Genomic DNA, 12,179 nt, shown 5'->3' with positions numbered 1-12,179 from the left:
GGCCTACAGATGAAACAGTGGCAATCTCAGGCAGTACCAATGCCCTTAATTTGGGCAGTGCTAATGTGGGTGCAGATGGAGCTCTTGAGTATGAGCAGAGTGAGCTTACTGCTAGCAGCAAATAATGCTTTGAGCTCAAGGTGAAATGAGCTGGTGAACAGTAGATGGGATAAGGGGGCTGAGGCTAAGCCAGTTGTTTGCAGCTCATGTATCACATAATATTTGATGCTCTAATGTGTCACTGTTTTTATTTCTCCTTTAAACTTCCAGAACGCAACAAAAGTTTTGAAATGTCTTCCTTTGTGGAAACCAAAGGGCTTGAGCAACTTACGAAGTCTCCTGTGGAATTTGTGGAGTATCCTTGACTTTCAGAAAGCTGCTTTCTTAGCCTTTCTGTATCTGAGATCTGCTACAACTCATTATTGAAATTTGGAGACAGGAGCTGGGGAAATAGGGAACACAAATGAAATTTGTAGATTTGACTGTCTTCCCAGGTGCATTAATTGGCCTGAGTTCTGATGAGCTAATTTAAAAGCTGGCATGAGTCCTTGTGCTGTTGGCTAGGACTAGCAGGAATAGGCATAAACTACATATTGAAGACCTAATACGTTGTATTCTCATTGTTAAATTTATTATCCTATATGAGATTATATGAGTTATGGTGAGCAAATTGTCAAGGTGTGGCTGACTTGATTTTTTGTAACATCCTAAGAGAAAGCTTGCTTTCCCATCATACCTCTAGTTCTAAGAGCGCTACAGTGTTTCATTGCCACACAGTTCTTTTGTTTTCTTTAGATTTTTTAAAATAACTTTTAAAGAAAAGCTGAGGAGCATTCTGTTTTGACTTTTTGATGTTTCTCATTGTCTCTCAACATGCCCGCAGTTAAGAATAAATGGTCAAGATAAAATAGTGCCTTAAAGAAGATTAATGGAAAGCTGTTTCCACAGATAACCTGCAGTATGTTCTCATCTCTGATATTTGTATACTCAGCTATAAGAAGTGCACACTCATCATTCCTGTCTGCAGAGGCCAATTCTAATGCTTATTCCAGAAAACCACTTTCTTTTTAACTGAGCACCTCTTCCCACACCAGAGGAAGTTGCTATTTACAACTATTTGGCCTCTATAAATGCTATCTTAGGAAAATTCCAAATTAATAACCATAATGATAAATGGAATTTTATAAATGCTGTCTTTTTAATGCATATGCCTGTGCAATTTCCTTGCTTATTCTGAGTACTCTGTACAGGAACAAAAACCACCTCTAATTATCCTGTATTTATCATATCTCCTACAAAACTGTGGATGTCTGAAAGCATTACGGTTGCAGAAACCCAACAAGAAACCCACTGCCATTCTGTGAAGATCACCTGCACTTAAATATTGCAGTTGCCCCTCTCTGCAAAGTGATTTTTGTCACATGTACTATATCTTAACTACTCACCATTTAGATACAACAAAATGCAGCTAAGCCGAATTTACCCAAAGGGAACACGTGTAGATTCTTCAAACTACATGCCACAAGTCTTTTGGAATGCCGGCTGCCAAATGGTTGCGCTTAACTTCCAAACTGTAGGTAAGTTGTACTGGTCTCTGGATTTTGTAAGCTGTACCTTTCCACTTCTCTGATACAGTTTCTGATTCGTAGGTAAGAAAGGCTTTATGGACCAAAAGATGTCTAGTGATTGAATGATACTACAGAGCTGTTAATTAACATTTTCAACAGGATTTTTTGGTTTTTTTTACTAGAAACATCCATAATTACTATGCTGTAGCTAGTACAATACATATACATAATGCCCTCCATATTGTCATAATTTGTAAGTGGTCACCATTGAGCAGCATTTCAGATCTGACAGCAATTTTTTTCCTGTGTCTTCCGAACTCTCAGTATATCAAGACATAAGGGACATAGACAGCAAATTCTACTTTAACAGTGAGTGTTTAAGAAACAAAGACATTTAGACTCCTAGATGCACAAGTCACTTTTGAAATAGAATGTGTTGGCTTCCAAGACTGTGGCTATTCTGATACATACAAGTATTTCCATTTGCTGCATCTCAGGACATATCCTGGCCGTGTTCTGCCTCTGAGTATCTGGTACCATGGTATCATTCCCTTTTTGCTTTCCAGTCATGCCCATACACCACCTTTCCATGGAAAGTACAACCCTACATAGGCTAGGAGTCTGCAGAGTAATAAAATCCTCTTCAGGCCAGTTTCAACCAAGTATCAAGAGTTTAAAAACATAAGTACTCGACTGGATTGGGCACAACAATGCAACACTGAGGGACTCAAAACCTAAGTACCAAGGCTTCTTTTGAAATGTAAAAATGTTATCTATTGAGTTGTATTTGAAAGATGTCTTGCAGATATCTTTTTCTTGTCAAAAGAATTCACAAGAGTGGCTGTGATCACATCTGAAACCTCTTTTAACAAGCAACAGTGTGCCATAAATGGCTGTTGACTTTACAGGTGGTTTAAAATTACAATAAATAGTATTATTTCATTGTTTTTTATAAATTGTTATCTAACCAGCACGTTATTCTTATTTTAACACCTAGATTTGTCTATGCAAATAAACATGGGAATGTATGAGTACAATGGCAAAAGTGGATACAGGTTAAAGCCAGAATTCATGAGAAGACCAGACAAACACTTTGATCCATTTACTGAAGGTATAGTGGATGGAATAGTAGCTAACACCTTGTCTGTCAAGGTATGTATGCAGCTCGTGAAAATGCTCTCATGACAATGTCAGAGGATAGATACATTTCTGTTGTGCAGTGGCCTAGCAAATGACCATACTAAGTCAAGAAAATAAAATGCATCTCATTTCATGGAGTGACATTTCATTTTTAAATTGCAGATTATCTTCTGCCTCACATTTCATATTGTAGGATATATAAATGTATTTTTACTGTATGTATTCTTTTCCACAGAAGTAATTGGGAAGTGAGTGGATTTAAGAACAGTTTGGCTGTGTTTTTAGTTGCAGAGAGATGCATTTAAAACACAGTGTTATGAACTGGAATAGCTAGAATGGTACACTGTTTAATATAAATAACTTTTCATGTTCCCTTTAAGCTCTCCAGCAGAACTGTGGAACCACAAATGTCAGCTGCCAACTTGCTTTTCTTTGTTCCTTTCTAAGGATCTCTAATGAAGTTCAAGGACCACCAGGAATATGCATATTGAATACAATTTGTGTGAATGTTTAGATTTCATTGGCTATGACAGGATCACAAATTTATACTTAGTATAGCTCCAGTTATAAAACCATAAACTTTCTGAAGTCCCGTTATTTGATGGACTTGTCCATTAGAACTGTGTACATGTTATAGAATGCACCTGTAAAATAGTCTCCTGTTTTCTTTTCAAGAAAGCAAGTGTTTCCTCTCAGGCTGCAGACACAAGCTTAGCAGAGCAGCGCTGGGTGGGATATGAATGAAGTAATAATCTGATGACATGCATGGTAAACAAAGATAACTGTGGGGGAATGACATTTCGTAGTGACCTGTAATCATGGAAGCTTTCAGGTCCCCCTGTGGGTTTAGAGGCACTTTCTTCTGTAATTTTAGTAAATGGGGATGGAAGTCATTCAATAGCTATTAGGAGATACACAGCATCCTGGAGTGAACATCCAGGAGTCATGAGACAGCTGTCAGAAGTCAGATGCTTCTGCCTCCTTGGTGACAACTCTGCTGGTTATAATGTCAGTGCCCATACAAGATGCAGCTGAGAATGGATTAAGATTTGCTTTAGGCAAGCCTGAATTTGTTAAGGTGCAGCAACATCGGTGCACATTCCTATGCTTCTTCCATTTTCCGAAGTAATTGCAGACCTTTCTTTAACTTTTTTAAGCTGAGAGTTGTGTTTCCAGTTAACAACAAGAAAAGACCAACTGTTTTATGGTTGTATTGTTTTCATAGTTAAACTCCTCACCCTCTGTGAAAAGCCTTTATTAGAATACCAACTTTTCAGCTTGTTTTCTCTTTCACAATTAAAAACATATGTAGTTTGTCTGCTGCTTATACCTCTCTTCTTCCAGCATTTTTAACCTGTTGTTGAAACTGAATAGAAATGAGAGTTCTCAAAGATACTGTGTTGTGGAAGTAGCCAGATTGAGGAACGAGATCCAAATGAGTATTCATGCTGACGGAAGGACAGCAGCATGATCTCAACCACATTATCACTCATAGGGGAATTCAAGACCACAGGGTCACAGGAAATCAGGCCTCATAAGTTGTTTTTCTGTGTCTGCAATATTAAACAGTGGGAGTTTTTTGTTTATTGTGGTTTGGTTTTGGTTTGGTTTTATCTCAAATGCATACTATCTGATCATTAATGAGAATTATCCATCTGCATTTCAGCCACTCAGTTCCTGATCCACCAGAGCGGTCTCTAGTGATCCTCCCTTGTTTTCGTTTTAGATAATTTCAGGTCAGTTTCTTTCTGATAAAAAAGTCGGTACCTATGTAGAAGTTGACATGTTTGGACTGCCTGTGGATACTAGAAGAAAAGCTTTGAAGACTAAGACCTCTCAAGGCAATGCAGTTAATCCCATCTGGGAAGAGGAAGCCATAGTGTTTAAGAAGGTCGGTGTAACACGTGCTTCCCAAATGTGCATTGTGCTTGTTTTGTCACTGCCCAGTAGAGTAATTCTGTGGATTAGTGAAACTTTACATTTGTTAGAAAGAAGATAAAGAGATTCCAAATAGTTGTTTCTTGAGCTGTTTATTGTTAACCACTTCTGGAGTGATTTTGCTACTCCAGTCATGCCAGCTCCTACTAAAATAAATGAGTTTTAAGTCACCTTGATTCTTTCACTGACACAGCTAAAAACAGAAGACATGTTGATAGACCCATCTGCACGGCACAGTGCAGTGCCATGCTATGAACAAGCAAGCATAGATCCCAGAAGCAGTTTAGCTGTATTACCATGGCATTTTGCCTTGGCTGAACAGCCCTGTTGCAAAGCAGGTCCTGTTAACCTGCGAGCAAGATGACATGAATACAGCTATAACAATCTGGCTGTCCAAGCTAGCACATTCAAAGCAGTCTGTTTTCTCTGCTTAGTGCTAGATTGTGCTGTATAAATACAACCTAGGTGGTGAAACTACACAAATCCTATTCACTTGAAATAAGACGTAGGCTCCTAAAATATTCATGCTGTTTGAACTATATTGCTCAGACTCAATTCTCTAAATTTTGAGGGAGCAGAAAATACTGAGTATATTTTAGAATCATGCAACATGAATGTCTTATTGTGCTTCACCATACACTTGCAGCCAGTTTTCTAACAGGATTTCTGCGTTTTGCTTATTGAGCACTGTGGTTAAGTGGATCCTGAGTCCAAGTGTTTGTGAAACAGTTTCTTTCATATTTCTCTAGGAAAACCTAGTTCACAGAGATGTTTATACAATTGGTACTTGCAGCCCTGCTTTCTAGGGAGTACAGCCCTTTTCCCTGAATATTTGGCCTTCTGAATGACTTGCCTTTGGCAGCCTCCCAGAGCTTAAGTTTGGAAACATCACTAGCATTTTTCTTCTGTAATGAACTTCTAATTAGCGTACTTCTTTTTTCTATTTAGTTAACGATTGTGCCTGACTGCCTTTGTGCTCAGAAAAAGCATAGCATACTATTTTTAGTGATCCTGAAAATGTATTAGAGAAACTATTCATTTTGGATTGTTGACTTTTTTTTTCTTTCATGTCTAGATAAATTTTAGCATATGTTCTGAAAAAATGTTCAGGTTAAAAATATGTGTATTTGTATCTATATTTGCATTAAGTATGAACAGGAGATGAATTATGCTACACATTTTTTAAACTAATATTTAAGATTCCTATCTTAGTAGGGTAGTTTAAGTAACATTTTTTTATTTCTTGTTTTTTTTTTTCACTGTTTAGCCTCCTTTCTTACATAATGCCAAGAAATTATCCAGTGCTAGTAAACATCCTGCCCAATTAAACGTCTTTTGCCAGTGAGTGTGCTGCAGCACTGGAAAATTCTACTGTGGTTGACATGGTTCATGTAATTCATACATTCACACTCTGCAAAACAGCTTTGAGTTGCTTGTTGAGCTTGCAGCACTCAATATGCTTATCAGTGACTTCTCTCAGAAGGAAGTAATCCCGTTGGCACAAACACAAAGGAAAAAAAAGGGAAAAAAACCTCATGTAAGGCTGTGAGTAATAAACAGAAAACAGAGCAGCATTCAAGTGTGATAGGAGTTGAGCTGCCAAAGTCCCTTGAAAATGTAGGGTCAAACTGCTGGGTTCAACATAGTATGCACACATCCCACGTCAAGTTTATGATTGGAAAAATGTTTCTATGCGTTGTTTTGACACACAGGTGCATACACCCTAACCTCTTATATGGTAATACCTTCCTATGTATATGTAGATGTTACTGTCTGCTAGACTGAACTTTTATAGCCTATGTCTGGATGGAACTGTTTCATTCAGAGCAGAAAATATTGCCTTCTAGGTTGTCTTACCGTCCTTGGCATGTTTGAGGCTAGCAGTGTATGAAGAAGGAGGGAAATTTATTGGTCATCGGATATTACCGGTCTCGGCAATTCGACCAGGTAAACTTTTTTCTCCATTGAGATGGACGTTATGTAGTGAAAAGCAGCACCAAGCCAGAATGCCAGTGCTGTAAAGCAGTAGCCACTCTGCAAATTTATACCAACTGGGGATTTGAATAATCTATTTTAACTTTGAAAGGAAGATACTGTATTTCACCCGAAATATAAGTTTACAATAAACCAGGAAAACCAATAGAATTAAGCATCAAAGGCATGGTTGGCAGTTATTTGTCTTCAATAGATCATCTGCATATTCACAGTTTTATGCTAAAAAGTTCAGTTGTCCACTTTTGAGTGGAAAGAGGGCAGCAACAGTCAATTTTTATGTCATCTTTCTGAGTATGGGAGATTGCTGGAAATTAAAGTAAAATATGCTCTTCTAATATTATTTTACATGCATGCAAGGACTGACTTACTGTCATTCTTTTGTATCAAGCTGCTGTATCTCTGCAAAACCTTTATATCAACTTAAAGTTACTTTCATCTTTATTGCTGAAAATTAAAACAAAACATTACTGGTCTCTTCCAAATCATATAATTCTTTCTATTATAATTAGTGGCCACTTAATTGAAAATTATCTTGTGCCCACAGCCCTTATTTTCTGGGCCAAAGACTTGTTAGAGATCATGTTTCAGAAAGATGCAGTGACATTGGCATTTTGAACGAAGGAAGTGTTCAACTTCAGTGCTAGCTTTTCCAGTGAGGGGAGGGGCAGGGAGAAAACTAAATTAGGGCAAGCATATGGGCCATAAACATGCTCCCAGCTTTACTCACACTGGAAAAAGAGGAATATCTGTATCTACACTGTTCCTTATGTAGCCAGTCCCAGCAGTAGCACGAAACTCACATGTCCCTGATCTAAGAGTTGTTGTCTGTTTTACTCCTCAAGGCCTGATCTCAGGTAGTGTATAGGTCAGTCCCTTCTCTTGTGGCAGGTGACATCAGGGCTCTTCTAAGAAGAGCTTCAAGCAACTTTGTCTTAGCTGGTGTGGGTCGCGTGGCCTCACTGCAAGTGCAAACAGGCTGGCCATGGGAGGTGGCTGCTGGGCATGTCACTGCTGCGGGATTTCTTCACTAGTTGTCACTCTCTTTCCATTCTCCTTCCCTTTTCTCTACCCTGCTCTTGCCCATGCATTCCTGGCCATTCTGTTGTGCCAGCTCTGCCAATTTCCACACCTTTTTCGTGAGCCAACTCAGTTTATCAACCCAGCAGAAAACTCTTAACTTTTTTTTGCCACTTTTATTTTCTGCTGGTTTAATAGATATAATTGCCTCATGGAAGATCTGCCATGCTCCAGAGAAAGACAGCTGATTGGAGGGGAGAAAGAGGGATGTGAAGAATTTCCTTCTCCTGGTAAAAGTGATGCTCTTACTATGGCTGGTCTCCTTTCATGGCACCCACCCTTCACGGAGCACAGAGTCCATTCAGCAGAGCACTGACTCATGTACCTGGTTTTAAGCTTGTGCTTTTTAGAACAAAGGCCACTGTGTTAAATCATACAAGGACTTCCAAGGGCTTTTACCCGCAGGGCTATCCTCTGTCCTTTTGACTCTAGTAGTCATTAGTTTACAGCATGTGATGGAGGACAGCATGTTGATTTTAGTTTGTGTACATGATGAAAACTTGTTGGAGGAGCTTGAGAGAACTGAGAAACCTTTGTAATATGTAATTTCTCTCTTTTCTGAGACATTATTGAAAGCTGTATCATACTGTCACACAAATCCACAGAATTATCATTGTTACCAAAGCCAGGATTTAACTGTTGGCAAGGAAGCTGTCCACATCAGCCAAGTGAGGATCCCCCTAGATAAGTTCATCATGCTCGTGACTTGTATCCTGACGCTACCCCTATGTGCATCTCCATAATCACGCCTTCAAAGAGCAGCTTTAGCCATGATGTGAGAGGCCTCAGTTTGTGAGGCAGAGGATGCAGCTTTGCAGCACTGCAATGCTGTAGGAGTTTGTTGGATCTGGAAGTCCTTTCTCCCATTCCTATCTGTGCACTTCCATCACTGTCTGGCATTAGTACACCTGACCTTATGGTGAGGCATTTTGGGGAGCTGTATTGATGGAACCACTCTTTGTGGTTTCTGAAGGTTGTTTTTTCTGGAGTTTAGCTTGCTGAGCTGCTTATCTACAAAGTCAGAAAAATGTCAATGAACAAGAGAAAATGCAGGAGATGGTGGTAAGTGGCTGGGATAAAGAGTTGAGGGCTGCCCCATCTGTGGTGCCTTGCTATTAACTCGGCTAAGCTGAACTGTAATGTGTGTCCTTACTCTTACAAGGTAGCCAGTTTTCAAAACAATCAGAAAATACTCTTTTTTATTTTCAGATATGTTTGTAAGGTTGGTCACCATGATAGGATTCACACACACGCACACACTGTGGTTATAGTGCCACATTGTCTATTTCTTTTAAATTAGACATTATGTTGTGGATGGCCTATTACATCTCAGTTTTACTTGACTGTTCAGATTCCTGAGTATTACAGGAGTCACTTTTGAAAATGAGATAAAGAGTTCTGAAATAACAAAAAAATGCAGCTAAAGGTAATAAAATAGAATGCATCAAAAATTATATAAATGACAATTTTACAGGTGAAAAAATAAAGGGAAAATACTATTTTAAACTGCAGTGTCATGTGCCTTTCTAACAGTCTCTTGTTTGTATACTTATCTCTGAAACCCTGCAGGTAAATCTTTCCCCAGCAGAAAAAGTCCCTGGGGTTGCTTCCTCTGTTGGAGCCACACTATAAATAATAAATTACATTAGAAATGCCTGTGGAAAAGTTTATGCTCTGAACTGGTTGTTTTTTATTTTACAGGCTATCACTACATCTGTTTGAGGAATGAGAGGAACCAACCTTTGACACTGCCAGCTCTCTTTGTGTACATAGAAGTCAAAGACTATGTACCTGATACTTATGCAGGTAATTCAGTGACATTTTCCTACTGAGGAATATAAAGGTTAATTGAAACAAAATGAATGTGTGTAGATGTCTTGCCATATTGGGATAACAGTCCTGTGAACAAACCTCTGCATCTGATGCATCATTTTGTCTCATCGCTCATACAAGATGGCCTGATTTACAGTGGCCTGCCTGAGGTTTAGGATTAGGGCCAACTCTCTTATTTTCAACAGACCTTGTATGACTCTACAGGAGGAAATACCCCAGGCATTTGGCATCGAGACACAAATGAAACTTTCCTTACACAATACAGCAGTATGTAATTGTTTCCTTAGCAAAGTGCTGTGCTTAATGTAGAGCATTGTATTTTGGAATCGGCTCTAAACAAAGATAGGTTTAAAGACCATACTCTGCATTTTCAGTGAAAAACAATATTCTGTGTAGCTGTTTTGATTTAAAAAACTAACCAAACAGGATTTTTACTATGCTCCTCTGTGCCTCATGTAAAGCAGGACCCTAGTTGGCTGATGTAAGCTTTAAAAATCCGTCCTAAAACACTGTGCAAAATGCACATCCACAAGACCCAAGCACAAACTCAAAGAGGGTTCATGTTAGAGTATTTGTGCATGAATGGTGTGCTCCCCTCCGTTGTTGTTTCTAGGACCATCTCTCAGCAGCAAATCTGTACAAAAAAGACAGTTTCTTTCTTAAAACCTGAGGAGCAATGGAACCATAACATAAGGGGTTTGAAACTGAAGTATTTGCATTATTTCTAGATGTGATTGAGGCCTTATCCAATCCAATCAGATACGTAAACTTGATGGAGCAAAGAGCTAAGCAACTGGCCGCACTGACTCTGGAAGATGAAGAAGAGGTAAAGAAAGAGGTAAGGGAGGTTTCAGAGTCTCTGCATATTCTGTCGTAGTATTTAAAAGCACCTACTTTGCTTAGAAAGACAAATAATTGAAAGTCCCTGAGAATGGTATGTGTTGATTATTTGGACACCAGTAAGCATCTCACCTAGAATGAGACTAAGAGTACATTATAGCCGAGAAGCATTGCACTGTGTGAGTGGTTTCACTAAACACAGCATGTTGTGCATGTAGCAAGTTACTGTTCAGAGGTAAAGAGACACCAAAAGCTGAATGAAAAACCATGTCGTATGGATGCTGATTTGCAACTTTGTTATGCAGTAAACGAAATCTTCGTAAGTCATTGCCTGTCATTTTCCAGTGTGATGATGAAGTTCCCCTTACAAAACAGACAACTCTGTGTCAGTAGTGTCTCCTGAAAATACTACAAATTTTCCAGAATTTCAGGCTCTCTTTCTGGAGAGGTTATTCTGTTTGAAAACAGAATCACAGAATCTTAGGAGTTGGAAGGAACCTCAAAAGATCATCCAGTCCAACACCCCTGCCAGAGCAGGATCACCTAAACTAGGTTGCAGAGGAACGCATCCAGGCAGGTTTTGAATGTCTCCAGAGAAGGAGACTCCATAACCTCTCAGGGCAAAACATTCATGTATCTCTGATTATGATGTCTCTAAACATTCTCTATGACCAAATGTGTCCTAAAGAGAGCCAGTATAATCAAACAAGAATTCAGATGGGAAGGGGCCTCTGGAGACCAACTGATTCAGCCCTTCATAGATCTTAGAAAGAGAGATGGAAAGGGAAGAGACCATAGAGTAAATAAATGTTCAGGCCTATTCTGGCTTAGCTGAATGCTATGGGGGCCACATTTTCAGTTGTTAGGTAACTGTATGGCTATATGTGGTCACCTACGGACTAACCTGTAAACTCTGTTTTTCTGTGTAATTGGAGGTGTTGGGCATACAAATGCATAGATGTTATTTTGAGCATAATTGAGAGTACTAGCAGTTCAGTTTTTGTTTCTGATAAACTCTATGCACATTCAAATGTTCAGTCTCTGTTCCAGACATTATCATTAGGACGTCTTCTAGCAGTCTTGAAAATATGAACCTTGTCTTTTAAAGATTGCTTGTGTCAGATGAATCAAAAGGCACTCAGTACAGGTCTCTAGCAAAGATGAAGAAATGCTTTATAATCCTAAACTGCCCTCAGCTCTGGTGCCTGTTGTCTTCAATTCTCAGATGTCCAAAGCCTCATTGAACTAGATTTTGTAACCAAGAATACATTCCTAAAGCAGACCAGATGAGCGAAAGTCATTACAATTCAGTGGCCAACAATTTACTCTTTGTGCAGTGTCACAAGTTCGTCTGAATGAGGACACTGTGAAATGCTCAGTAGTATCTTAGACGTTTATCTAGGACACTCTACACATGAGATTCTGTTTTAATAGCAAAGTCTTTTTTTAACATAATCCTTTAAATGCCTTAGAGGTCATTTTTACTTTTGAAAAAGTACAGATTTTCCTGGTCTGTACAGGCTTATTTGTTAGTTAGAAAAATTCTGTCACAGAGTATCTTCTAAAGCAAATGGGAAGAAGCAAAGATGAATTACAGTGCTCAGTTAATGCTACCGTGTGTCAGGGAGCTTGAAAGTTCATAGGATAAGGATCTTTTCTTGGAGTAGCAGAGAGATATTTTTTTAAAAGAAAACTGTAATGATTGTAGTGGTGCGTTTGCTAGAAATGTATAACCTTTCAGTTAGATGAAATTTAGTGCGATGAGGAATGGCAGCAGGTACCTGTCCG

General features: G+C 38.9%; 1 protein-coding gene across 1 annotated transcript; it reads left to right on the top strand.

Moving 5' to 3' along the window:
- Positions 1–270: 270 nt before the first annotated feature.
- On the top strand, positions 271–10,389 carry LOC104536335 (1-phosphatidylinositol 4,5-bisphosphate phosphodiesterase beta-1-like; the record flags this gene model as incomplete). Its single annotated transcript, XM_010178914.1, has 7 exons — positions 271–355; positions 1,453–1,577; positions 2,566–2,720; positions 4,435–4,599; positions 6,494–6,593; positions 9,420–9,524; positions 10,280–10,389. Coding segments are annotated over 7 exons (845 nt in total), but the record flags the coding sequence as incomplete, so codon positions are not given.
- Between the last annotated feature and the right edge of the window lie 1,790 nt (positions 10,390–12,179).

The sequence above is a fragment of the Mesitornis unicolor genome, unplaced genomic scaffold (genome assembly GCF_000695765.1).
Source record: "Mesitornis unicolor isolate BGI_N332 unplaced genomic scaffold, ASM69576v1 scaffold53512, whole genome shotgun sequence".
Classification (NCBI taxonomy): domain Eukaryota; kingdom Metazoa; phylum Chordata; class Aves; order Mesitornithiformes; family Mesitornithidae; genus Mesitornis; species Mesitornis unicolor.
The sequence above is the reverse complement of the archived record's forward strand: the minus strand, read 5'-3'. Positions and strand labels throughout refer to the sequence as shown.